Source organism: Pleuronectes platessa, chromosome 1, assembly GCF_947347685.1.
Source record: "Pleuronectes platessa chromosome 1, fPlePla1.1, whole genome shotgun sequence".
NCBI lineage: Eukaryota > Metazoa > Chordata > Actinopteri > Pleuronectiformes > Pleuronectidae > Pleuronectes > Pleuronectes platessa.
The window spans coordinates 15576250-15602610 of NC_070626.1; the positions used below are offsets into that span (position 1 = coordinate 15576250).

Sequence of the window (26361 nt, forward strand, 5' to 3'; positions counted from 1 at the left end):
TGGATGATTGCAAATAGACTATTGCTTTAAATCTAATAGTACTTCTTTAGCGGTCTTTGACAAGTTATTGTCTGTTTTGGGGAGTATGGAGCAGAGAGGAAAAGCTTGGGGAGTAATACTATACTGTCAATTTATGATGCAATATCAACATCATTATAATAGTAGTAATAAACCAATATGATAATACTGTTGCTATCACCATTAAAAAAATAAATAATGGTTATTTGTCATGTATTTATTATTATTATGTACCATATATTATAATAATAACCATTACATTCATTAATATACATCGCTAGAGTGGTGTAGTGTGAGCAAGACCAGGTAACCAAAAATATTAGACAGACTAGCAAACCCATGAAATGAAAAAACTTTGACTTAATAACTCAAAGATTAATAACTTTTTAAAGTTGCTTTTATTGAAAAAAAAACACTTCTCAATTCAGTGACTATGACAATATTAGCAACAAATATTCCTCAAACAACCTGCTCATTGCAGGATAACACAAAAAAGATAAACATGATAAAAAAAAAAAGATTGTAATTGCGAGATGCCAGTTCTACCGTGGCTGTGTTTTCACAATGAGTGGTTACATTATCAACAGTGAACGGTTGAGATATTTTGTTCTGATAAACAAAACTCACATATAAATACCTGAAAACAGCTGCCGCCATCATGAGGTCACACAGCCAGTGTCCGTTACATTTCATCACAACACCTCACAAGCACCATGTCATCATATGTAAGACAAGACTGTGTTTAAATAGAACGGCTCTTTACTGGCCTGCCTCATTAAATTCAAGTTTATGAGACACAAAATGTATTGATCAGCAATCTCTTGATAACCATGTTCGTTTCAGTAGTACAGAATCAAAATCACCATTTGCTCAACTGAAACAATTGCCCATGAGTTTGTTTCTGCAGGAATGTTAAGAAACTACAGGATTCATTGGTTTAATAGACACATTGATGCCGTTGATGGTTAGGAGTTAACATGATGTAGTGCAGCACATCTGGATGATAACTGTATGAGGTTCAGTCAATTTCTAACATTTCATGCTATTTTAATGCCTAATCTAGGTTTTTAGAGCTATAATCACAAACATTTCACTTTGTCTTGAAAATGGGAAATAAGAATTCAAATCTATATTCATGCCCCTTTTTAAAGAATCTCTCAGTTAAGAGTAACAGCAGGTGAGGATCTTATGCTTGATTGTTGGTATTCGACAGGAGGGCGACAATTTTGTTAATTTCTGGAAAAAAAACAGTTATTTTTAATAATTCTCCAAGCTTTTGAGATTAATGATGAGGATTCAGGCTTTAAAATGTTCCGGCCTCTGTAAATGACTGAAATAATGACAGTTCATTTGTGTGGAATTTGGTCAAGGTTTTTGTGGTTCATGGTGATGAAGATCATTTTTGAGCTGACTTTGACTTCTTAGGTGTTTTGGCTCCTCCCTTCTTCTTGGGTGTGGTAATAGATTTGCTGCACACTTCACAAACCCAAAGCCCTGAGGACGGAGAGAGACTGAATCAATAACCATGAAAAAAAAATGAGAAATACAAAAACAAGTAACTAAATTAATCATGCGAGTACAAGTCTGTTTTCCTATCTCTCCTGTGCTGGTTTCAGACACAAACTTAACTTCAACATTCTCCTAAAATTATCCAGAGGGGGTGGATGTGACCACACAAAGGTCTCAGTCGTTTGCTCTGGACACTCTCTGGAGTTTATCCTGCCAGCCCCCCCCGAGTAAAATGCCCATGTGAGAATAAAGCAGGATATTATCCGGAGAATTCACAGCTAGTGGGTGGGTGTGTTGAGGACGTTTCTAAAACATGTAATTTTCATTGCAAAATGTATAGGTTATATCCGGCCTCCAGTATTCTCTGCCCAGCTGCCACCTCTCAGCAGAGTGTTGTGGTCATTCTGTTGTAAACACGTTTGACTCTGTTGTCTGAACAATTGGGTCTAGACACTTTACAGAGTTTATGCCTAGAATTGGCTTTGTTGTAGTTGTTGTCAAGTCACCAAGTGGGAAGTCAACCAAGACTGTTCAGTAATGCAAGTCATACAAGTGGTTGTGTATCTTGTCTGCCCACCAAGAACCCTGCACACCCCATGAACTAGTATGTACTGTATTTGCTTCCACTCACCGTTGGGAATGGAGTCCATGCCCACGCAGAACGTGTGGTAACCTCGATCACATTTGTCACAGAACATCATCTCGTCCTCGTGGTGCGGCTGCTGGCACACGGTGCAGGTCTTACACTCCATACACTGCCAACGGTACGTCTGGATCTCACTCACCAGCCCCGTGCTCATGTCCAGGCAGGACGGGTGACCTAAAGTTTATGGACACAGAGAAACGTGCACAGCAACAAACATGCATGCACAGAAACAAACATGCATGCAAAGAGCCGGAGACAGCCACATAACCAAGGACATACATAAATACAAAAGACATACACAGACATACAGGGAAACAAACACAAAGACAACAAAAAAAAACAGGAATGTGAACAGGTCCACCCATCCACATACACACACATGAATACACCACCTTGTTGCTTGAGAAGAGCTCAATATCAATTATTATTAATGAGTTGAAATTTCACAGAATTTACACAAAAAAGTATACACCACATGTGATTCTAAACATGAATGGCCTAAAATATGAACACAGTTAATTCATTCTAATGATGTTTAACACATTTGATAGAATTACTTAAAAAATAACAGTGTCCTTTAAATGAAGTGTATGAACTTACCACTGTTATCACATTGGGAGCAGTGAATGAGAGCCTCTGGTTTGCCTCTCCTGTTGGCCTCTTTACCCTTCTGGCAAATGCCACATATAGCATTGGGAATGACCTTAGGCTGCAAGGGCAGAATAATGCTATAAAAACCAATCATACATGCGTTTCCTGTAGTCATGGACAATAATGAAGTTCAGCAAATGGTAACTATCTAGAAAAATAAAACAGGAGGACCACTTTATAATGGCTTTAACTTGATTTATACACTCTATACACAAACTGAGTCAAAGCTGCCGTCCAACTAAGATTGGTGATAGTGAATCTACAGATAAAAATAGATCCCAGACCTTCTTGCAATATTGTAGCATCTAAAATCTAAGGAGGATTTATATTAACTGTGGTCAAATGGTGTCATGGAGAATCCTGCAGTGCAATTTTTTTCAAGAAAAACATGATTTGTTGTCGAACACAAGCTCCACTTCTGCCTCTTCTATGAAGTTGCCAACTTTATTTCCCTTCTTTACCTGCGCTGTACAAATATGGACATTGAAAGAGTCGCTGTTAATAAAACAAACAGCTTTAGGTGTGGACAGAGGACAGGAATGCAAGATCCAAAGTAGAAATGTGAGGAGGCTATGGGATACCTAAACTTTCTAACACTTCATTATTCACCTGTGTGACACCCTAATTTAATGTCTTAGCCACAGAAGCCACAGAAATCTTAGTTCAAAGGCTAAAATTATGAATAGACAATTTTAACTGCACAACATTATCGACTGAGGAGGAAAAATTTATATTTTAAGTCAACAAAATGTGTGTAATCTGTGTTCCTTAGTTTATTCAAACTTGAAGAGCATGAAAAACATCAAAATAAGAATGTGTCATTATTACTATTAGGAGACAAATTCTGAACTCATCAAACAAAATATACTTTTTTTTCATGTTATTCCAGGGTTAATCATGTGTTGTAGCCTGCATCCGCTCCATTACTTCTAACATCTCAGGAGATGGTGAGACATCCATCATTAAAATCCCCCCAGATCACAAACAAACAGCCAAGAGAACAAAACTACAGGACACAGTTATGATGGAATCCAAAAAACAAAGTGAAGAACTAAACAGAGAAAAGACAGCAGCAGGAAAAGGAAGTAAGAAAAAGGAAAAGCAGGACAGAGACCCCTGAACTGCTCATGGGGAGTTTAATACATATCCATGTTATTTATTTATATGTATTCTCCAGGACTAATTCTCCCTAAAAGCAGAGTTGTTCATAGATTTGACCTGGCTGTGTTACTGAAATCTATACATTTCTAACTATGTGTTTATGGGCAAATTAAATGTTGACATTTCTAGTAGTGACAGGTCAACATTAAGTCTGCTTTACGCCTGTCGAACACAGTCTTTACAGTCAGTCCTTAGTGGAAACATCCAAATGAGCAATTCATGAGGTTGAATCCAGCTAGTTTGAATAAGTTTTATTCTACATTAAAGGGATAGTTCACCGAAAAATTTCAATTCACTCATTATCTACTCACCACTATGCAGATGGAGGGGTGGCCGAACTGTCCGAGTCCACAAAACACTTTTGGAGTATCAGGGGTAAACAGTGTTGCAGCCAAATCCAATACAACTGAAGTAACATAATATAACAACAGAAAACAACATACTGCTTGTGTGGTATCAGAGGACATCAGAGGACATTTAGGCTGAAAACATTGTGTAAATGAAGCTGTATCAAGTCGAATATGAATGTCGGGCCTTCCGGACACTTGGATGACACCACAAGAGCAGTATGGAGGCATGTTATGTTATTCTGTTGTTTTATCAAGTTTTAGAAATTGATCACACGCACTTCAATTGTATTAGATTTGGCTCCAACATTTGTTCCCCTAGAAATTCCAAAAGTGTTTTGTGGACTCAAACACTTAATCCACTCCTCCATCTGCATCTTGGTGACTAGATAATGAGTGAGTTTAAATTTGTCAGTGAACTGTCCCTGTAACTAAATTTGGACAAGAAAGACATACTGTATAGGCACATAAAGGAAAATGTTAACCAAGTTGTGAAGTATTAAACAGCGAGGCAGATAAAGTATAAACTCTAGGGGCTGATCACACAGTGATCTCAATCACAGCTGGATTCCAATGCAATTTAATGTCTCTGCTGTCAAGTGATTTCTAAAAATGTGTTGATACGTTAACGTGTTAGCTCTGCCATACAACTTCTACAGGCCTGTTTGGACTGAACGCACAGTATCCACTGAAACTGAACTCTGCTCAGCCTCACGACTTGTGTATGTAATCATGGTCCTTGAATCTGATCAATCGGACCAACAAAATGTAACAGATAATTTCTGAGTTCCTTCTGAGGATCAAACCAGCACCACAAATTATTGTAGGAATAATGCAGTCAATGGCACAAACACTGCCAGTCAGTATAATCTGCTGCAGTAGTAACTTAATTAATTTCATATTACTGTATGAAACTGTGTCACAGTAAAGAAAATCTATCTGTGGATAAGCTACAGACAGACCACAGTCGCAGCTTAATAGCAACTCAAATCATTAACATATTGTGGTAATGGTGCAACATAGACTTATCATATATGTAACATGCAACATGTATGACATTGGAGAAAAACACTGCTGAAGAGGAAATCAGTCAATCTAATTTGTTCATTTTAAGTAATTTTTTTATTATTCATGAACTGTTTGTGAAACACCACACTACTCAAAAGCCTAGTAGGGTTTTTCACCAATGAACCACTGCAAATACTGATGATGGAACCAGACCAGAGCGAAGTAACGTTAATCAGCATCAATGACCGCAGGCTTTTCTGTCATATGTAGGGTTTGTGGAGACATAGAAGTCAATGAAATCTACAGCTGAAGGGGGCCTAGAACATTCCAACTCTACTAGCATTTATTTATTTCTAATTCAATTATTAACACACCACACAGCTGAGCCAAACTCATCTGGACATCCAAATCCCCCTTTTTTATGAATTATTATTAATAATAAAATATGTATGGTGATAAACCAGCACATTCTATGTGTTGGTTATTTTTCTTCTCCAAGATTGAGGATTGTAAAATAAACAAAAAACAAAGTGCATAGCACAATGGGCTGTTGGAAGTGAGTGGTAGACTCATATATAATACTGTTTGCCCATCTATAGTGCCTCAAATTTCAAGAAAAAAAGAAAAGAATTCAAGACATTCATTTAAAATGACTTCCAAAGATATGTCATGACTGGGTGTTGAACACTAATGTGGGGCTTGTCCAGTGGACTCCAGATCCAGACAGATAGCATGCAGACTACTTGTAGCTCAGCTCAGCAACAGTGTGAACACAGTCAGTAAGTCCTCATCTCTCCAGGACAGTTAACACCCATGTCAAACAGTTGTCTGATGCTTATTAAAAGATTAACAGTACAACATATGGTGTATAAACAAAGTATATTATTATACCAATACACACTTTTAACATTAAGGTTAGGTGCATTCTACACTCTAGATATAAATGTCAAAACTCTCTAGTGTTAACATCAACTACTTTAAAAGCAACCACAAAATGTATGTGGTTTATATTTTCTATATCAGAGTAACAAAAAGACTTTTCAAAAATGAAAAAGAAAAACTAGCAGCCAAAACATCCACTCACTTGTCTTGGAAGTATCTTTTTTTGACAAGTGAGGACAGACAAGAGGTATATTGAAGACACTTAAAAAGGAAAAACTTTTAAAGTTCAAATTTGTCTTCGCTGAAAAACCCAAAAAGTGAAAGTGCAGTGAAGAAGAAACAACTGTTTCTTTAAAATGTTCTTATTGCTCACAGTCTGGTACGAAGAGAAAAAAAACCACCAAGTGGCAATCATAAAAACAAAAACTGAAGACAGGACCCCAGGTGTGTGTCTGTAAATGTGTTTGTGTATGTGTCGTGTGAACCAGGTTGTATCAGCTGAAAAGCTGACAAACTGTCGAAGTCGGAGAAAGAAAGTGAAGAAAGCTAGGGAGGGGTGGCGGGATGGATGGAGTAAGGGAGTGGTGGTAGTAGTAGTAGAAAGAGGAGGAGGGGGTAGAAAAGTGCTGCTGCTGTTGTTGGAGAAGAGTTCAGGTGGTTTTGTCCTCTACCTTGTACCCTGGGGTGGCTTTGTGGGAGGCTGAGTGGCGCAGGCTGCCGTCTTTGCCTGGGGTGGATGTCCTGTCTTTGGCCTTGGCCTTGTGTCCGCCTCCCTCCTGGCTCTCCACGTCTGATGTGTTGCCTGAAGAACTGTCCTGTAGGGGAGCAGAAGAGGGGGAGAAAGGGTTTTAGAGTCATGTGCACAACCATATGATAGATAAATAGATAGATAGATTACTTTATTCATCCCCGAAGGGAAATTAAGTCGTCATAGCAGCCGGTACATTTTAATACAATAAAATACAATACAATAGAATAAAATAAAAATATTGAGGCAGAAAGAATAAAAACAGAAACACAAGATAAATAGGTAGATAAGGTGCAGTGGCAAGATGATGGTAATAAAAGTACTGATGATATGATGGTAATGTTATTGTTAGACAGTATATACAAATAGTACAGTATATAGTATTTCAATGCAGAAAAGGAGTCAAATAGAATGAAACTCAGTAGAGCACATGCTTCCACCAAGGCCCAACAATCCTTTTATGAAATCTGACCCCTGATTCAGATTCAAAATTGGGTTCATCCCTGACCCATATCCTTCCAACTAGTTTTTGGCTAATCCTGCTAATAACTAACAAACACATAGGAAATCATGAGCTCCTTGGTGGAGGTAACTATAGTTGAGGTAAATGATAGATGAATGATCTGAAACCCAGTTCCAGTAGCAAATGTCTCACAGATGAGTTCTTCTTTTTTTCATCTTTTCCATCCTCTGCGTCGTCCGAGTCGGGCTCAGAGTCCAGTGCTGGGAGGTCTGGATCCAGTGGAGGTTCAAACAGAGCTGTGTTCAGCGGCAGATATCGCAGCTCATTGGGAGAATACCTGTAATACAAAACACAATGAGGGAAGAACTTTCAGCAAAAGCAATAGCAAGCCTATTTCACTTAGGAAAGATGGCCATTCGTTTTGAGATGGTTGAATAAAAAAGTGGCCTACTGTAGGCAAAAGCATTCATTTAACTGTGTAATGTACCTTTTGTAGTAGTCTTGGAACTGTCCTGGTATAAGAGCCACAGGGTAAGGCCCCGTCTTGGTCAGCTCTGGAGCCAGCACCTTGAACCTTCCTTGAGGCACCTGGATGATCTGAGTAAAGACACATTACACACAATGAATCTCTCATGTAAAAACAGCCATTTCTGCATCGTTGGCTCTTTGACCAATCTCTGCAAAACCACAAATCATCCATATCCCCCGTGGGACTTACATGTGTCTGGAGGTCAAAGTAAGCTCTCCTCTCTTCCATACGCTCCCTGTTGAAGTTAATGTTGAACTCTGCAGCTTTTTTCGCTGCCTTCTTTATGTACTCAGGAACCTTACTGGCCTCCACCTTCTGAGGATTCTGCTGCTGCATTTGCTATAAAAAGAGGACAGATGGATACTTAAGAGTTTGTGTTTTATTTTTTACAATGCTTTAATGAAAAGTAGGCTACCACATTAATCTATTGCCCTTCGGTCTACAGGATATTTCACTTGTTTGTATACTTACAGAGTACTCTTTAGCTATTCTTTGTCTCTCTCTCTCCTGTAGTATGACTGAATACTCTCCGTGTTTGGCTGGATACTCCTTTATCATCAGATCTATCACCTCGTCACTCCGCAGAGCTGTCAGACCTGGAAAAAACAAAAGTACAGTTTTCTACAATCATTTTTTTTTTATTCATACAAGGTCTCTGTGACCTTTGACCACTGAAACATAATCACAATACCTTTGAAATCTAATAAATTCCAAACAGCACTCTTTAGATATCACATCAAGATACCAAATACATGTTATTTGAGGCCCCACCATGACAATGACCTTCAAAATCGAATCAATGAGTCGAAGTGATTGTACTAGATGTGATGAAATTCCCTACAGGCAGTCCTAATACATAAAAATCACCTGGACGTGAGGTCACTCTGACCTTTTGATCTTGGACCACCAAAATGTAATCAGTTCATCCTTTTGACCAAATTTGAATAATAGGACGAACGGACGATCAACCCGAAAACATAATGCCTCTGGCTGTCACTGGTGCAGAGGAATAAAATACAAACACAAACATGCTCAGGCTACTACTGAGAGTCGAACACGTGGACAAGGTTTCCTCACATACTGCTAGTATTTTGCTAGCAGCTAGTTCATTTTCGCTACAGTTCGGAAGTTTGATTCCTACCCAGAGTACACTGTGTTTCAGTGATGACATTCTGTTCACGCAGGTAAAGCTTCTCTTTATGGGACAAGTCTCTCCTCTCCATATCTGCACAGGGATAAAAGCACAGTATCATTACAACAGTAGGACAGTAGACAAACATGACCACAGACTGGCTTCTCTATTAATAATAAAACTAGTCTTCCCGTTCACAGTGCCTAAACTAATACATATTACAACATTTGTCCTATGATTTTACCCTAATATCGTAATCTATAGAAATCAAATAAACTTGATAGTTTGGAATCAGCAAAAAAATCAAAATATAAGGTACTATTTTAACTTTCATATTGACAATTCTTACCAGGATACTTTCTCTTGAATGAGGTGACTCCCAGATATTCGCTGACCTGCTCCTGAAGCATGTAATACTCTCCCATGTCATCTGACGGCCATTTGTACTCTGTCAGATTCTCTGCTGGGAAATATGTCGGGCTGGAAGGAGAGGTCAGCGAAAAAACATCTTATTTAAAACCAAGTACAAGTATTTATTCATAAATATATATATATATATATATATATATATATTAACATTAATCCATGCATTTATACAGCACTTCTCAATCAATCATCCACTTATAAACTGATATGGTCAGCCAGGACAAATATGTGGTTTCAATATCTTGCCCTCCACTGTGATGTTTCTTGCCAAGATCCGAGGCAAACCTACCCGAGGTCTTGGCTGGAGGTATCGCAGCTTCTGGAGCTGTCCCCTGAACCCATCCTCCGTCTTTTGGGAGGTTGGCTTCCATCATTGGACTCTTCTTCTGTAACCTCCCCCTGCAGATGAAAAGAAAAACAAGATATTAACTTTAAAAATGATATTGATAAATTATATGATAATTTGATGTTAACGGCATATTGGCATATGCTTATATGAAATTACTTCTTGAGAAAAATAAAGGTTCTGCATCAGGACACATTGAACATTTCTAGAATGTACATCTGTACCATCAAAGTCATCTTCCACTGCAGAGACAGCGGAAAAAATATTTATCACTCATCTATTCTTAATTCATGTGGTAAAATTGACCCTGAATGATTTAATTTGGTTAGTTCAGGTCCAATCTGTAAAATGGCCTCTTTTAAAATAAAATGAGGCTAAATTTATATATTATTATGCATGAGACTGATTATTTTTCACAAATTTTGCATTAATTAAAAATCCTTTTGTTGATAGGTTGGTGTGGTGGGAAGTAACTTTCTTATTCAGCATCTGTGATTGGTTGCAAAACATGAACTACACGTTTGTGTCAAACCAAAACAAGTATGAATTTATGTTGCACAGTTGTTAGAGTTGTGACTGACAGGAGGACACAGTGAAGTGCAGTCACTGTCCAACTACTCGCAAAACCTGCTGCTATTCCAGACATGAACGTTTCAAACGTAACACGAGTTTCTGATTATAAACCAATAGAAAAAGCTAAAACATCCCAGTAAACAGTGTCCCTTCACTCCTGATGAAAACAAAGGCGAGATGCTAACAACGTCTGTCAATCATGGCCGTTGTTGGCCAGTTAGCTGTTAGCCAGTTAGCACGCATAGCCTCGGGAACGTAGCTGTGTGTGGTTCGTGTGTTTACGGAGAATAAACGTCACCTTTATGGTTTGTGCTCCGGGAGTTGCGGGGTTGCTGTCGCAGGGCGGCCTGACTGGAAGTACAGCAGCCATATTTAGTTAGATACAGGCTGCTAACAAGCTAGCTCTACAGCCGTTTCTTCCTTCACTTCTTCTTGTGAATATAAGTGGCTGGTAGCAAACGTTTAGCGACACAGGCGCCACCCGGTGGACTGGAGTGTTGGTTGGGAATTGTCTAGATATGTGTTTATTCTAAATGTATTCAGTATGTTCTTTGGTCATTTCAATATTATCTTTAAAAAAGTATAGTCTCAAATAATTAATGAAAGTCTTGCAATATAAAGTTTCTAAAGACCTAAATCTCGTTCAACAGCGGCCGTTTTGAGACATCACAATGTTCGGGCTTTTATTTTGAAAACGGCAAATCACCTACGGTAAGTCGGAGGGGCAAAATCTGCTGGAATCCGCGGAAACCATCAGCAGAGTATTTTCATTTACTTAGCTAGCGAACCATCTGTCAACTGCTATTCCTCGATTACTTCTCTTTCACCGTCAAACCGACACCGGGGCGATGTCGGAGTCTTACGGTAAGAGGTCCGCTTCCCCCGGGCAAACCACCGTCAGCATCCCAGTTAGCCACAGATGGGAAGGAGGCAGGTGGGTCGAGAGGGGTTATCTCATCGTCAACAGAGATCAGGCTAATGGAGCTGCTGGTGGAGGCTCATGGCCTTTAAATGTCGTGTCAGTGCGATAAAATGGACTCAGGAGATTCAGTGGCTGTGCAGAGTAATTACTACTTTATAAGATTGTGAATCCCTGCGGAGGTTAACGGGATGAGCAGGAAACTGGAACCAGGGAAGATGGAGCTACTGCGAATGTGTGACTGAGCTGCGCATCCTGTAAACTACATATTGTCACAGTGTAAACTACGTAATATCATCAGTGTGAACTTCATGTTATCATCTTGTAAACGACATATAACCAGACTGTAAACTACATACAACCAGAGTCTAAAGTACATACAATCAGAGTGTGAACTACATATTTTATCAGTGTAAACTACATGTTATCAGAGTGTCAACTACATATTATCACAGTGTCAGCTACATATTATCAGAGTATAAACTACATATAATCAGAATGTGAACTACATGTTATCATCCTGTAAACTACATATTACGAGAGTGTGAACTACATATCTTATCATTGTAAACTACATGTTATCAGAGGGTAAACTACATATTATCTCAGTGTAAACTACATATAATCACATTGTAAACTACATATAATCAGAGTGTGAACTACATATCATCAGAGTATAAACTACATATAATCAGAATGAGAACTACATGTTATCATCCTGTAAACTACATATTACCAGAGTGAGAACTACATATTTGATCAATGTTAACTACATGTTATCAGAGTGTCAACTACATATAATCACAGTGTAAACTACATACAATCAGAGTATAACTACATATCATCTGAGTGTAAATTATATATTATCACAGTGTAAAAATGCTTACTGTCACAATTTACTTAATATCAATACAGTTAATGATGACTGCTGTGATATAACACACATTATATGTTTTTATTTGGTCTTTATATCTATCATGGTTTCTGTGCTCCCTCCTCAGATTTCCTGTTTAAGTTCCTGGTGATTGGAAATGCTGGAACAGGCAAATCCTGTCTGCTGCACCAGTTCATTGAGAAGCGGTGTAAGTTACAACGATTCAACACGTTTCTCATTATTCAGGTTCTCTGACTTCTAATATAAGTGTTATCCTATAGTACTAGCTTGTCAATATGTATTAGCATTCTCAAAATCCTGAAAATTTAAATTTTCTGAATTTTAATAAACTTAATCATAAATGACTAACTAAAAAGGATCAATTTTACCCAAAATTTAGAACTTGAATTAAAATAGTAAACACATATTTTTATAATTTCAAATGTAAACATAAATGCATATCTTTTATGTAATATATAAACCTTTTCAACCCAGAAAACATAAATGATATGATGGAAACAAGTCATACCCCTGAATTGAAAACCAATAAATCAGTCAGACTCGATGATATAGACATGATATAGAACTTAAACAAGTAACACACAGATGTTATAAGTCCAATATTATATTTAATGTAATGTTCAGTGCTTATTTTATTGTAATAGTACACGATCACCAAACTATCCCCTGCAATTAAATTTGAATAAAGACATGATTCCCCATTTTGTTTTGTTTTTCCAGTTAAAGATGAATCCAACCACACAATCGGAGTGGAATTTGGTTCAAAGATCATCAGCGTGGTCAATAAAATGGTCAAACTGCAGATTTGGGATACTGCAGGACAAGAAAGGTTCAGGTAGGAGAAATGTCAAATATATGTTCAGGTTCTATGTCCAGCTGGAAAATGAAATCCTTTACCTTCACATCACCTGGGAGAAAAAGTGGAGTGAAGCTTAAAGTGCATAGATTGTTTTCACAGAGCACATGGTTGTTATGGGAGTTTTCTGGAAGCTGGTGAAAGGAGAACTCAGGCAGCAGCTGATGTTTTATACAGAATATTTTGATGTAGACTTGATGCATCAAGGAGACCAGAAGGTGCAACAACATACTAACGCTAACAGAGTAACATGAGCAAGTGTCACCCCCAGTCTGAAGATGTCTCCCACAGCCTCTCAATATTTCTCCCTCTACTTGCATCACCCATTCCAACAGCACATCCAAGAATTGCTAGAATGCTGTCACTCTCTATGTTACATGTAGGTGTTCGCATTCTATTGGACAGGTAGATCATATTGTGTCCTTACGTCTTGCCACTGATGAAATACGCATGAGAGTTCAAGTTGGTGCCTCTCTGTCTGGGGTATCTGAGTTAGACATTAAAGTCCCTGAGCGTAGACACTACAATGTACTGCTGGTTGGTCCTTTATCTATAACCTGACCTTTGGTACTGCTTAGAGAGAGAGGGGAGTATCTGTGGAATTAGCCAGGCACTCTTCTCTTAATACTGTACAGGTATATTGTAAAATACCCTATATATACATAATATATAGTGGGATATACAGTAATGTGTGAGGATGGTCAAAAATTCCTCAATAGTTTTGACTTATCAGACGTGTAACTAATTTCATTAATTTGCTGTATATTGTTTTGCAGTAGTTGCTGAAACAGTTTCATAAGTTTTTTTGTGCTTCCAATAAGGCAATGATTGAATAGATTTGGGAAACACTTAATCCAAATTATGGACTTGAGATGAAATTAAGTCATCACATATTATGTCTTGACTTAGCCTATTGACCTTTGTGTGTGTGTCAGGTCTGTAACCAGGAGTTACTACAGAGGAGCAGCAGGAGCCCTGTTGGTGTATGATATCACCAGGTAAAACAATGATTGGTTTCAGATCACCTCAATATCTGGTCTCTTGTTATTTCGTATTAGTCTCTTCAGATTTCCTTTCTAAATTGTAACCTGTGCGTCTTCTCCCTGTCTCTGTCCCCACTGAAGTCGAGAGACGTACAATGCTCTGACCACATGGCTGAGCGATGCCAGGATGCTGGCCAGTCAGAACATTGTAATCATCCTGTGTGGAAACAAGAAAGACCTGGACGCTGACAGAGAGGTCACCTTCCTGGAGGCGTCGCGTTTTGCTCAGGAGAACGGTAGGACCAACAGGTTGTGATCAAATGGTTCAGTTTGAGTGGTTTTCCCAGGGAAAATTCAGGGATCTCATTGAAAAAGAATCAAGAAAATTGAAATAGCTGATATCTTTGAGTGTGTGTGATTCAGTTGGATGGAATTTAAGGGCTGTTGGCCCCTGGTGGAGGTTTGTGCTCGACTGAGTGCCATTCTACTTAGAAAACCCTTTTTCTTGTGGTCAAAAGAAAATGGCTGTACTGCTAAGATGACAAATTACTAAAATACTGTATCTGTGTGTGTGTGTGTTTCAGAGCTGATGTTCCTGGAGACCAGTGCTCTAACAGGGGAGAACGTTGAAGAGGCTTTTGTCCAGTGTGCTCGGAAAATTCTCAACAAGATTGAGTCAGGTAAGATCTCTGATCCTTGCCCATAACCCCGACCCTGAATCCTTCCTTATCCTAAGAGGACCAACAAGGTGGGCTTATGTATGACTGCAGACACTGTAGCAGTGTTATGATCTTTTTTTAAACAAATTATATCTCCAACACTCACAGTCCTAAACAATGAGCAGACACTGAGCTGGAGCATTTCTCCTGGAGAACCTGAAGATAAATAGAAATCTGATCAGCGGAGGAGAGTGGAAGAGTGAGGGCCAGATCACTTCACAGTTCTACAGTGGGACAAAGGGATGTAGTGGAGGGAAAATGTGGCGCACCTGTATTTTATACTTACACCTACATTGTCCAAGTGTTTTTGTATTACATAAATATATATATATTCACCACAACTTGAATGGCAAGCTGAGCACTATTTAAATAAACCATTATTAAGAGCTGGTGATCATCTGTCTCCTCACTGATTTCGTCTCTTAATTCCAGGAGAGCTGGACCCAGAGAGGATGGGCTCAGGAATCCAGTACGGTGACGCTGCGTTACGACAGCTCCGCTCTCCTCGTCGTGCTCAGCCGCAGGGCACCCAGGAGTGTGGCTGCTAGTGGACCTGCCCTGTAACATACACACACAAGGTAAAGGAGCCAGAGAATCAGTGTATTTAAGCGTTCTTTGCATAATAAGATGATGATGCGAATTTATGAAACTGGACGTTCTGCTCATTGCTCTCAGTGCTCAGATGCCCTCTTCACTCAGATACTCAATGTCGTCCATACTCTTGGCACTCGTCTCGTCACTCACACATGTTCACAATCTGAATTGAGATTGAGAGTTGAGGGGTTTTAAGAGCATTTTGCTTTGGACAAAAATACATTTAAATTATTTACAAATTCCTTTGTGATGTTTCACCCCAACCAAGACTAACACCAAAGGAAAAATACACTTAGACATACATCGATGTGATACGAACTAACTAAACTGACAACTTTAAGACAAATGTATTGATGTGTATTTGGACATTTCAGTTTGACTCATTTGCTTATTCTCCCCCCAACATTGCTTTTTAAAACTGTGATCTACACATTTTGTATTCATGTAGATAGGAAAAATAACAGAAAAACTTGACTTAGGAATTGATCGCCCACTCTTCCTGCAGATCTCTTCACAAGAGATATTTTTAGGGCACACACAGTAGGTGGGATACGCACCCACAGATCTTCATTGATGTACAGATCAGGGGGCTGCAGGGGCCGTTCCAACAGCTCCAGCTTGTGGATTTTGAAGTCAGCTTTGGATCATTGTTCTGTAGTAGATGCCAGCCTGTTTTCAGTTTCACTCTCCTGACTGACTGTACCACCTTAGCATCTTGAATTAGCTGGTATTAAGTGGCAACCTCTCTTCTCTCTGCCCATGTGATGAATGTGTGCGTGTGTGTTTATAGTCTGGTTTAGAGTGGTTCAGACAGGTTTGTGAAGACCAGGTGAAGAACAGCCACAAGGAACCATAAGGTCCCGGGTTCAGGTTGCGGTGCTGGTGATTCCTCTCTGACCTTTGACCTTCGTACGGACCTCTGAGAACCTTCAGAACCTTTGTTTTCATGGCCTGCAACTGCAAGAGATCCACGCCCCTATTAAGACCTCTGAGCATCTCCAAGGTAACCAGAGACCATCCCTTCCAACAACCTGCTCCACTATTGGGCCAAACCCCCTCACCCAACCCTCCAATCAGGATGTGAACTACTGACATGTAACCTTTCTCCCTTTCCTAACTGTCTACTGATCCTCCCTCCCCTGCTCTCCTCCCAATGGACCACACTGTTGTCTTTTCATTACGTCCCATTCTCTCTCGAAGTAAAGACAATTTGTGTCCAGCTGCACATATGTAAAATAGTGATTAACTTTCAAGCTGTTGGCACCTCCTGGCTTTAGCTTCACACTCACACACTCAGAAAACATATTTAAGAAAACCGTTGAACTGTTGCAACTACTTCCCTCTTTCTCCATCTGCCTGCTCTGATTGCTTGCCAACTTCCTGCTCACCTGTGATCATACATTTTGCACTTCCTGTATGACCATTTCACTTCCCTTCTTCTGTACTTTCTCTCCCACTTTAGTTCCCCTCGGCAACTCAGAGGACAAAATACATGTCATCAGTTAACCTATCCTCGTGCCCTCCATGCCAACCTTTCTTGCCATTTGGTTTCCTACCCATGATGCCCTCTGTTACCTCTCTCTGCCTCTCTCTCCTCCTGTCTCCCTGCAGCATCTTACACACTGTGCAGTGTATCTGTAAATAGAGATTGACGCATGTTTTCTCAAACAGAATATCAGAGTATTTCATTATGAAGAGATATTATATGTATATGAAGTTAGATATCATATCCAGTATTGGGTTTATGCACCAATGTATTATTATCATGTTACTCTACATTACCCTGGGAACTTGTGAGCAGTATACATGGACACTACTGTATGCAGCATTTATGTTTTTATGTAATTGAGCCAAGTTGATGTGGATAACACTATGGACAAACATGTTTATGTGTTAAAAGTCTGTTTTATCTTCAAGTTCATAGATTTATTAAGAAAAGAGACAGATGCAACCTGAAATGATCTGAGCAATTGTTTATCTATTTCATTGCATTTAAAAAATTTCTACTGGTAAAAAATAAATGTCCACTCTTAATTCTCAAAGGCATATTCAGTATTGAACTGTTAAATGACCGTGTGTAACACCAAAGGACTCAAGTTTTAACTAGAAATGTTCTGATACCATTTTTCATTCCTGGTACTGATTCTGCCGGCTGGACTTTGTGAAATTGGCCAATACTGAGAACAGATCTGATACCAGCGCATTTAAAAACCAAATTAAATGAATGCAGGCGTATAGCACTGCAAATAGCAATGTACACTCCAAGTTCGACGTCTTTGATGTTTTCATGAGAGGTGTCCAAAATAGTTTGGATCATTATGAATCTGTGGTGGGACGATTAGAATATGGTGGGCCACCAAAGTCCATATAATTAAAGGGGAAACACTGAATGCATAACAATTATTTTCTTAAAATAACTGTTAAAGTGCAGCCTCACTTTATATAAAATAAATGACTTATTTAGGTAGAACCACCCCTAAAACTTAAGTCTTGCATATGGTACACATCACCATTTTACTTGTCGGCCTTTCCAGTGTGAAATACTGCCAACTGACATTTTATATCTCTCTGGCTGCACTAATCGAAATCCTATCTTCTTTTCAACTCTATTAAAGTACTTACCAGTTGCAGAAAAGTGTAACTGTTGTTTTGGGACCGTAAAGAAGTCATAATTTCTGGGAAAAGGAAATTATAGTTTTATCTGGTTGATATTAATCTACTTTAAAGACTTGGTATCAGACTGGTTCAAAGATTTGTTTTCTCACTGATTCTCAACAGTATCGGAGACACTTCAGATCCTCGTGTCGGTATTAGGACATTCCTGCTTTTGACTAATGACTGGTCTACTACAATGACACAGTACATGTTGCCTGTTTACATGGATGCATGAGTTGTTGCTGCTAGCTGTCAGTAAATAGTTAATGAATGATTTTAGCTGAGGTGTGAATTTACGTGTGCTTGAATATTATTTGTCTCCAAAGATACTTTGTCTCATATTTTAAACTTAAAAAATGTTTTAACAACACAAAACTCTCAACAAAAAACCTGTGTCTTTTTCATAACTGTATCCATTCGTTACATATATTTAATGTATTTTTTTTTTTTCCCCCCCAAAAAATGCATTTTACTTTTAGTTGAGTTTCACTTCAAACAATAAAAGTATATTTCTGGTTAGAATATCCTGGAGTGTTCGACAGCAGGTTGACATCTGATGTTTATGTCATCAAGTCCATTGTCTAAATTCACGTACGTACGTTTTTCTCGTCATTATGAATATCATGGATTTTTTATTTATTGTGTATAATAAAATCATATGTTTTTAAAATAAAAAGACTATAAATAAAGCATTTTCTTTGAAAGGCAGATTTTCCTTGAATTCTTGGACCCCAAAAAAGGAAAGACTTCTGTAAAGACTCTTTTACAATTGTAATGGACTGAATACAGGATGCAGTGGCAGATAAAATTAGTAGATTAACACAAGCTAATCATCATGTATATTTAATGTATGATTTTGTGCAGTGAGACACATTTGTGAAGATGCTCTCTTACATTATTGATGCTAAACGTTCTTCAAAGAGATTTAATCCAAGGAGTTGAGAATTTAGCAGATTGACAGAAAATGGATTTATTAAAAGCTTTACATCACATCATCATTTGACCTCAACAGTTGTCATCTACATAATTTTCTTTATGTACGTAAATTATGTTAAAAAGCTAAAAAAAGAACAGAAAGGGTATTATGGGGTTACAATATTGTAGTTGCCATTCGATTATATTAGAAATTAGATAAAACCAGACTGTTCACTGGACTTCTGGTGTCTTATATCATCTATTCAATCGATTCTTCTTCATGACCTCTGATTCGACTTTCTGCAGTAGGACAATCATTTGGTATGACCTATTTATGAATGTACGACAATGTCCTGCTTGAAAGGAATAGTCATGCTTTGTGGATAACCAAGTAAACCCTGGAAAATAAGGTAAGTATTAAAATCCCTCTACAGTATAAACAGGATCTCATCTACAAAGTTTGGTCTAATTAACAAACCAATGAAGTAAACTAGTTATTTACTAACCTATTTCCCTCAGATTGTCAATGTGCACCTCTGAAAACCACACTGGCTCGCAGTTCTTTAAAATGGAAGAATATTGCACGAAAAGTCACGTCTCATCTATATTACAACAAAACAAAGAAATTAAATGATTACAAAGCAAAAAAGGTCGTGTAATACTGAACTCAGAGCTGCAACAACAAAACAGAAAAATAATAAATTTCTTAATGTGAAGCACAGGCCTCAAGTTCTCTCCTTTCCTTTTCCTCTGTGCAACAGTCAGATCAGAACATAAATAACTAGAGTTGTAAATTGTAAAGAAATTGTTTATATTTGGCACAGAGCAGATTTGATCCCGGTTTGTCGGATCTGATTTTCTCATTGTCTCAATATTCATGAAAAGATCTGATCTGTTACACGAAGGGTTAAAATGCTGTTCAGTCCCTCGTTTACATACAAATAACATTTATCTTCATCACTTTCACATAAACATTTGCAGAGAGTTAAAAGACATTACATGAAAACCTGAAGCTCGTTCAGAAAATGTACAAATGTAATTTAAGAAAGGTGACTAAGTGTCAAAGTGCTGTTTGGTTTGGTCATGCTTTAGTTAGCATTAGTAACGTGCCCATGTTATTACTATTATATTTATAATAGCAGTTCTGATATGAGGTCATTTAGACTTTGGCTTTACATCCAACTTTGTATTGATTCAACTCTGGCTCTGAATCATTTTCACTAATAATTAGAGTTAGATCATTTATCTTTAAATAATTTAGTTCATTATTTTGTATTGAAAAGAACCTAAATAAGCTGTAAGAAAGACCAGTATCCCCAACACCACACACACTGTTCACAGCCGTCCCAGTGGCTTTAAAAGTCACAGCTCTTCAGACCGTGTTAGCACCAGGTTGTGAGATTACACACACAACAACACAAGAGAAGGACACACGTGTTGTCAGCACACTATTTTAAAAGTATTTATCACACAGTGCAGTATCTGAGAGGTGTACAATCTATCAAGTGGGAAAAGACCAATTAACTGTTACACAAACAGATAAATCTATAAGTCTTCAGCATTAAGTGATCTGAAGACTATTAAAACTTTAAAACAGACATATCTCAGCATGTCAACCAACCTACTGATCAGCACACACGATGATTGATTAAACCATCTTAATGTGTGCCGCAAAATATTTTGGAATGCCAACTTGTTTTAGTGTGTTTGACTTTGTTAATATGCGTACACAATATGTCCCGTATCATACAACCCCGATGTTCCCATTTGATCTGACTTTAAAGAAAGCTAATCTCTGAATCTATACACACATTGTGCCTTCACTACCTCTGTGCGAGACCACAACAGACATGACATCCATGTTTAAAGTATTCGTTTAAAGGGACTGCATTGAAGTATGGCTGTAAATATCTACTTGCATGTATGTTCTGTCTCATCGAATTACCTGTTGACACATTCTTAACTAAACATCATCTTTCAAATGATATCTTTCAAGAGCCTGAACTCACCTGTAAGATGTTTCTAGATGTAGATATTAAATTGATTCACAGATGGATCAATAGACACTCATGGTCCAAAAAGCCACACTGTGAAATTCAATGTTCCAGTTCTTTCTGTTTACATGATGAATGTGAGAGTGATGCACATTCAGAAGCCTTTGTACGATTAAATGCTCTATTCTACAATAGCGTGTACTCAGCCCTCAGCGATGATAGGCAATAATTGCTTCACTTTCTTTTTTGTCTAGATTCGTCCTGACTTACACATGTCTGCAGTGAGTGTGTGTGTGTGTGTGTGTCTGTCCTATTGTTAGCGAGCAGAGAAGCAGCGCATGTACTCAGTGATCCAGGGGTTGAACTCAGGTTGAACCACCTTCCTGGGCTTGTCCAGCTCAACAGACTTGGCTTTCCGGCGCTCCGCTCTGTGGGTCTGGATCTGACGCTCCACCTCCCGCCTGGTCTTAGCGCGTAGAGCCGACTCGTGGATCTACCAGCGAAATAAGATACACATTTCAGTTTCGGTGGTGTTCAGTCACATCATACATTGTCACACACAGTTATTGAGTACAACAGGACAGAACGTTACCTCAGTTGTCGAAGCTGTAGGGCCGACGTTGTGCGTCTTCATGGCCCCGATGTCTGCATGCTTCTCTCCAGAGGCGTACAGAGCGAAAGAGTGTCTGCTGCCCTTACTCTCCTCCTTTGGCTGCCGTGAAGGTGCAGGTCTGACGCGATGGGAGACCCACGTTTGTTTTGAGAATTTGGGAGGTTTACTCTGCTGCGATCGGTGCTGTCCAGCGTCTTTAAAAAGAAAAGACTTACATGTTCAGATGTGCCAAAACAGAAGAAACAAAAATGTGTGCAAAGCAGAAATCTGTGGAACTAGAAGTTTATACAAATATAAATTGAAATAGGCAAGAGTATCTGGTGTTGAAGTGTTAAATCATCGCACTTTTGTTTTTCACTGTGAGGGATATAAATAAAATGTGTCTCAGATCCTTATTAAAGACAATATGAGCTAGACAAGTTGGAACTCTCTGGGAGGACTTTGAATTTGATTGGTCATATCTGCCTTAATATCGGTCACAGAGAAATGGTTCTCTCTCCTTCCCAGGTCTAAATTTACACACAGTTTGTGTATAGTGTGGTACTAAACTCATAATACTAATGACATATTTGGCGTAAAGATATTTTTGTATGCATGTTACCCACAGAATGATGTCTAATGGTCAAAACCTGAGACTCTACATTTAGTTATACTAAATAATGGGACCGCAGTTTAGTTCAACGTATGTTTGAGACATAGCTCATGAATGTTGTCTTGATTATTTAATTCCAAGTAACAAACTAGTTCCTGCTGCTTTCATGTGTACCTGTGCATGTTTTGGTAGGTAAAATATGGTTCCTTTATTTTTGGACTACATATACTGGACGTTTGAAAGAAGCTTTACATTAGTTTACATATACATAAAGTAAGATACTGTTTATACTGACTGAAGGAAGATAATTATCCTTTTGCATTCTTTCTCCAAAAGGGGGAGCCAATGTCACATTATGTTTCCCAGCCACACATTGGTGGAAGTTACAGGTCTCAACCCCTATTAGTTTCCATACAACAGGGGGAAAAAACCAACAACACTTAATGAATCCGCATTAACTCCACTAGATCCAGATTTTTCATTTGGATCCGAACTAAATTAACACACAAGTCTCTGAGAAATGAATGTTGAAAAATGCAATGTTAAAGCAACGGAAAATATATTTTCTGAGTTTGTCACACCACAGAGTAATGTGTTATCAACAACCGAAGCAAATTTGATTTCTAAAAAATTGGCAAGTATATAAAAATAAGGTTCAAAATCATAAGAAAATCAGCGCCTCTCTGCTGCTGCTACTCAGCTCCGACAAACAGAACCAGGGACTGCAGTTCCTTTCACATGTTTCAATAATCACTTACTGACACGTACAGTATGTTAAGAGATAAATGACTGATTTTGCTTCACACGGTCTTTAAAGAAAGAGACAAATCATTTCTGGATTCACACCAAAACTTAATTGGTTCCTCTGTAACCCATACTGCATCCTTTCATCAAGTTTCCTAGTGTCCTGTCTGGTAGTCTTTGCATAATCCTGCTAACTAACAAACATTTGCAGATGAAAACATCACTCCATTGTGGAGGTAATAATTATATATAAAAATGATATTGTAGTATATTATATATTGCGTCTTTATTTTGATATACCATTACATTTCTCGGCCAACAGACATATATGATATCCTCAGAATTACCTTGGTCTCGCACTCTGTGGGAAACTGCTAAGTGTTTACTGCCTCTGCTGCTGGCTCTCTGCTCCTCCCTCTCCTCCTCTGGTACTCTCCTCTGTTTGACACCATCAAGCTGGGAGCCTGAAGAGAGAGACGCATATTGAAGAGTAACATACAAACACAGCAATATGTTTATACAGTCATATTTAAAACTCAGAGCTACCTCCATTTTCCTGCTCGTGAATGTGAAGTCTGGGTACAGGCCCTGCAGGGCTGTCGTGCAGCTCCGGCTGTTTGTCCGTCCTCGCCCCTTGACACTCCTCCAGCTCGGTTTCATCCTGTACCTGGTTTTTAATGGGAGGAGGGGGAGGACTTCTTCCAGCTGAGTCTGAATCACTGTCTGAGCCGCTCCAGAACCAGGGGTTGTGTGTTTGCTCCAGCAGCCGGCGTGTCAGCCTGTACTTCAGCATCTCCTCATAACACTTGGTGTAGGTCTCCCATTTGGGGTCTTTGAATTTCTTCATGTACTCCGAGCGTATCCTCTTGGTCACCATCTTCTAAACTCTGTGATCTGTGAACCAATAAAGCTTTAAAAAACATGCATAACAGGCCTATATAATATAAGTTATGTAACATGTGCTATGTAACGAGAGGGTAGGAGATGTGGTGTTTGGATCAGTGAATGAGAATAAACAGCAGGACTAAGACGTATATATTTTTTAAACAATACTTTACTGTTATCCACCTTCAGCAGTGTCACAACCCACTTCCTGGTGATAATATGTTATAGCAGATCACATGAACCGGTGTCTAATTTCTTATGTAGGAATTGTAAATTTAGACACATTTACAGTATTTCACAGGCCACACAGTTGTAATGTTTAGTTTTTTTTTACATTTGTAATTTCCCTTGTTATTGTCAGCTGTCTTATATTGTGTTGTGTACAGTTTTATTGCTAACATAATGAGTACAATTTCTATGTATTGCTTTATTTCATTTCTATTTATAGTCCCCCTTGTTCTTTTGGGTTGTGTATCTTGTAAATCCAACTCTCTTGTGTTGTGTAATGGTTTGTACCTGACATAATGTGGACAGTTTGTATATATTTATTTGTATACATTCATGATTGTATTTATTCATTTACATTCATAACTGGGTATATAATATATACAAGGTACATATTTGTATATCCAGTTTGAATTGTATTTTGTACTGGTTTGTACCTCACGTAACAGGTACAGTTTGTATGTATTTATTTTTTTGCGTTGATAATTGTAGTAATTTGTTTACATTTATGAGTCTATTTAAATGTTCCTTGTTATTATCAGCTCTCTTGTGTACTGGTTTGTACTCAGCATAATGTGTGTAATTTGTTAATTGTAAACTGTGTGAACATACAATTTTTTATATTTTCACTGTGAAAGTTGTGAACGTTTCTAAAGAAGTAACGTACTTCACCGCTGAGCCGCACACGCACACATTTAAACCATTTAAACAATAACGTGGAAGCAGTTTGAACCAATGACAGCGCAGCTATATCAGAACCCGCCTACCTTCTTCCGGGGAAGCGTCTCCTCTGTGGGCTGTGGATAAAAGATGAGACACTTAGTTTGGATAAACACGATCTCTTCATCAGTGACATTAAAACGGGTTTTATTGTAAAATGTCCTCTGGCTGTGAAGTTCATCGAGCGTTACTGCGCTGGCAGCGACAACATCCTGAACGTGATGACGCAGCAACCATCTCCCGCTGTGATAGGCTGCTGCGATCTGCGACTGTAGAAACCTACAAATTAAATGTCAGTGTCTGAAAACACTGCAGCTTTCATAATATTCACGCATTAACTTCAACAAGCTGGTTCACCCCCCGCGATTTAAAAACGAGTTGGGATTAAATCGCCATTTTGTATGATATCATACGTGCTAATTACAGTTTGACACAACCACAGTGTTGAATCATCCATCTGTGGTTGCACATCACTCGTCATGTTATCAGTAGATATAGATGTTAACCATCAGGTAACATGGAGGACTGACATCGCCTGTTTGCGGCCGTGTCTCTCAAACGCAGCTCGGTACAGACGTTAGATCGCGTTGACGATAGATCGTCTGTGGACAAACAGCTCCTCGGACATTCAGAGCTGCTGCTGCTGCTGCTGCTGCTGCATGAGGCTAATTTAGTGTCCGGTAAATATACTCACACAGGAGAGTCGGGTTTCACGGGAGAGCAGCGGAACAGATGGCCGTCCACGGTGCTGCTGGAATCACAACACACACACACATACACATCCACGCACAGTACGAAGCCCCGCCCACCCAAGACGTTTTTAAAAAGCCACACACACACTCTGCCTGCAACAGGTGGCCCGGGGCCGGGACGTCAGAAATGCAGTCAGGGCTGATAGCGATTTCCATTAGAGGGAGAAGGGGCTTAATAAAACAGATTAGTTAATTGTGTTTAGACTGATTCCCGCTCAGGATCAATACACACAATGGTTGCATTTATTGCTCATGCTTCAGGGACAGTGGGCCTCCTCTCACAAGAAACTGGGAGAACGTTGCCCCTTTCTTCTCTCTTAATTTACTTGCTTAGGTTTTGGTCAATTCCTTGATGGCTCCATGATAATGCAATTTGAATCCCACGGAGGAATTGAGCCGAGAAAGCCTAATACTCCTGTTTGACATATATTTCCTCAGTAAAGCAGACACCTCCACCAAGGCCCAACAGTCCCCTTAAATTAAATTAAACTGCCAGACAACTGCACACACTCACTTCCCGTAATGGCCTGATTTTTGAACCCCCCCATCAAGTCCAAGAATAATTCCTTGGGAAATCAGTGAAAATGTTGAAAGGTTAAAGAAAGTGAAATAAAAGATCCAGTATCTGACCTCCTGATCAAGAGCCACACCAAAATGTCATGGGTTCTTCAGCGATCAATTCCTCATCCAGTCCCCCCCCCCCCCCCCCCCCAAGCAATCCTGCTAACTAACAAACAAATGCAGATGAAAAAATAACCTCCTTGGTTTTAGTAAACGTTTCTGTCCTAGTTTCTGTATAAGGGGAAATAGCGCATCTCCCAGAAACTAGTGTATCTCTTAACTATCTGTACTTGTTATATG

The 26361-nt window shown here is 38.8% G+C and overlaps 3 protein-coding genes across 5 annotated transcripts; 1 reads left to right on the plus strand and 2 right to left on the minus strand.

Annotated features, from left to right (window-relative positions):
* Positions 1-397: 397 nt before the first annotated feature.
* On the minus strand, positions 398-10883 carry phf10 (PHD finger protein 10). Its single transcript, XM_053421544.1, has 12 exons — positions 10738-10883; positions 9810-9919; positions 9444-9574; positions 9104-9187; positions 8434-8558; positions 8152-8301; positions 7921-8030; positions 7626-7770; positions 6894-7037; positions 2774-2882; positions 2159-2347; positions 398-1512 (listed from the first exon to the last, which is right to left on the minus strand). The coding sequence occupies exons 1-12, from the start codon at positions 10807-10809 to the stop codon at positions 1415-1417; spliced, it is 1467 nt and encodes a 488-aa protein (XP_053277519.1). The 5' UTR covers positions 10810-10883; the 3' UTR covers positions 398-1414.
* Positions 10884-11162: 279 nt separating this feature from the next.
* On the plus strand, positions 11163-18764 carry rab4a (RAB4a, member RAS oncogene family). 2 transcript variants are annotated; one of them, XR_008339500.1, is made up of 9 exons: positions 11163-11303; positions 12360-12440; positions 12974-13088; positions 14045-14107; positions 14234-14388; positions 14677-14772; positions 15244-15389; positions 16196-16408; positions 16868-18764. XR_008339500.1 is itself a non-coding variant. In XM_053428550.1 (8 exons), exons 1-7 carry the CDS (start codon positions 11288-11290, stop codon positions 15357-15359), a joined length of 642 nt encoding a protein of 213 aa, XP_053284525.1. In that variant the 5' UTR covers positions 11163-11287; the 3' UTR covers positions 15360-15389; positions 16196-18764. The 2 variants fall into 2 exon arrangements, 1 of the variants encoding a protein (XP_053284525.1); XM_053428550.1 differs by having other exon boundaries at positions 16196-18764.
* A 250-nt stretch (positions 18765-19014) lies between these two features.
* Positions 19015-25553, minus strand: ccsapb (centriole, cilia and spindle-associated protein b). 2 transcript variants are annotated; one of them, XM_053428574.1, is made up of 6 exons: positions 25443-25553; positions 24796-24825; positions 23465-23812; positions 23266-23382; positions 21562-21776; positions 19015-21462 (listed from the first exon to the last, which is right to left on the minus strand). In XM_053428574.1, exons 3-6 carry the CDS (start codon positions 23793-23795, stop codon positions 21286-21288), a joined length of 840 nt encoding a protein of 279 aa, XP_053284549.1. In that variant the 5' UTR covers positions 23796-23812; positions 24796-24825; positions 25443-25553; the 3' UTR covers positions 19015-21285. The 2 variants fall into 2 exon arrangements, with proteins under 2 accessions (XP_053284549.1, XP_053284543.1); XM_053428568.1 differs by lacking the exon at positions 24796-24825 and having other exon boundaries at positions 25443-25540.
* Positions 25554-26361: the final 808 nt, after the last annotated feature.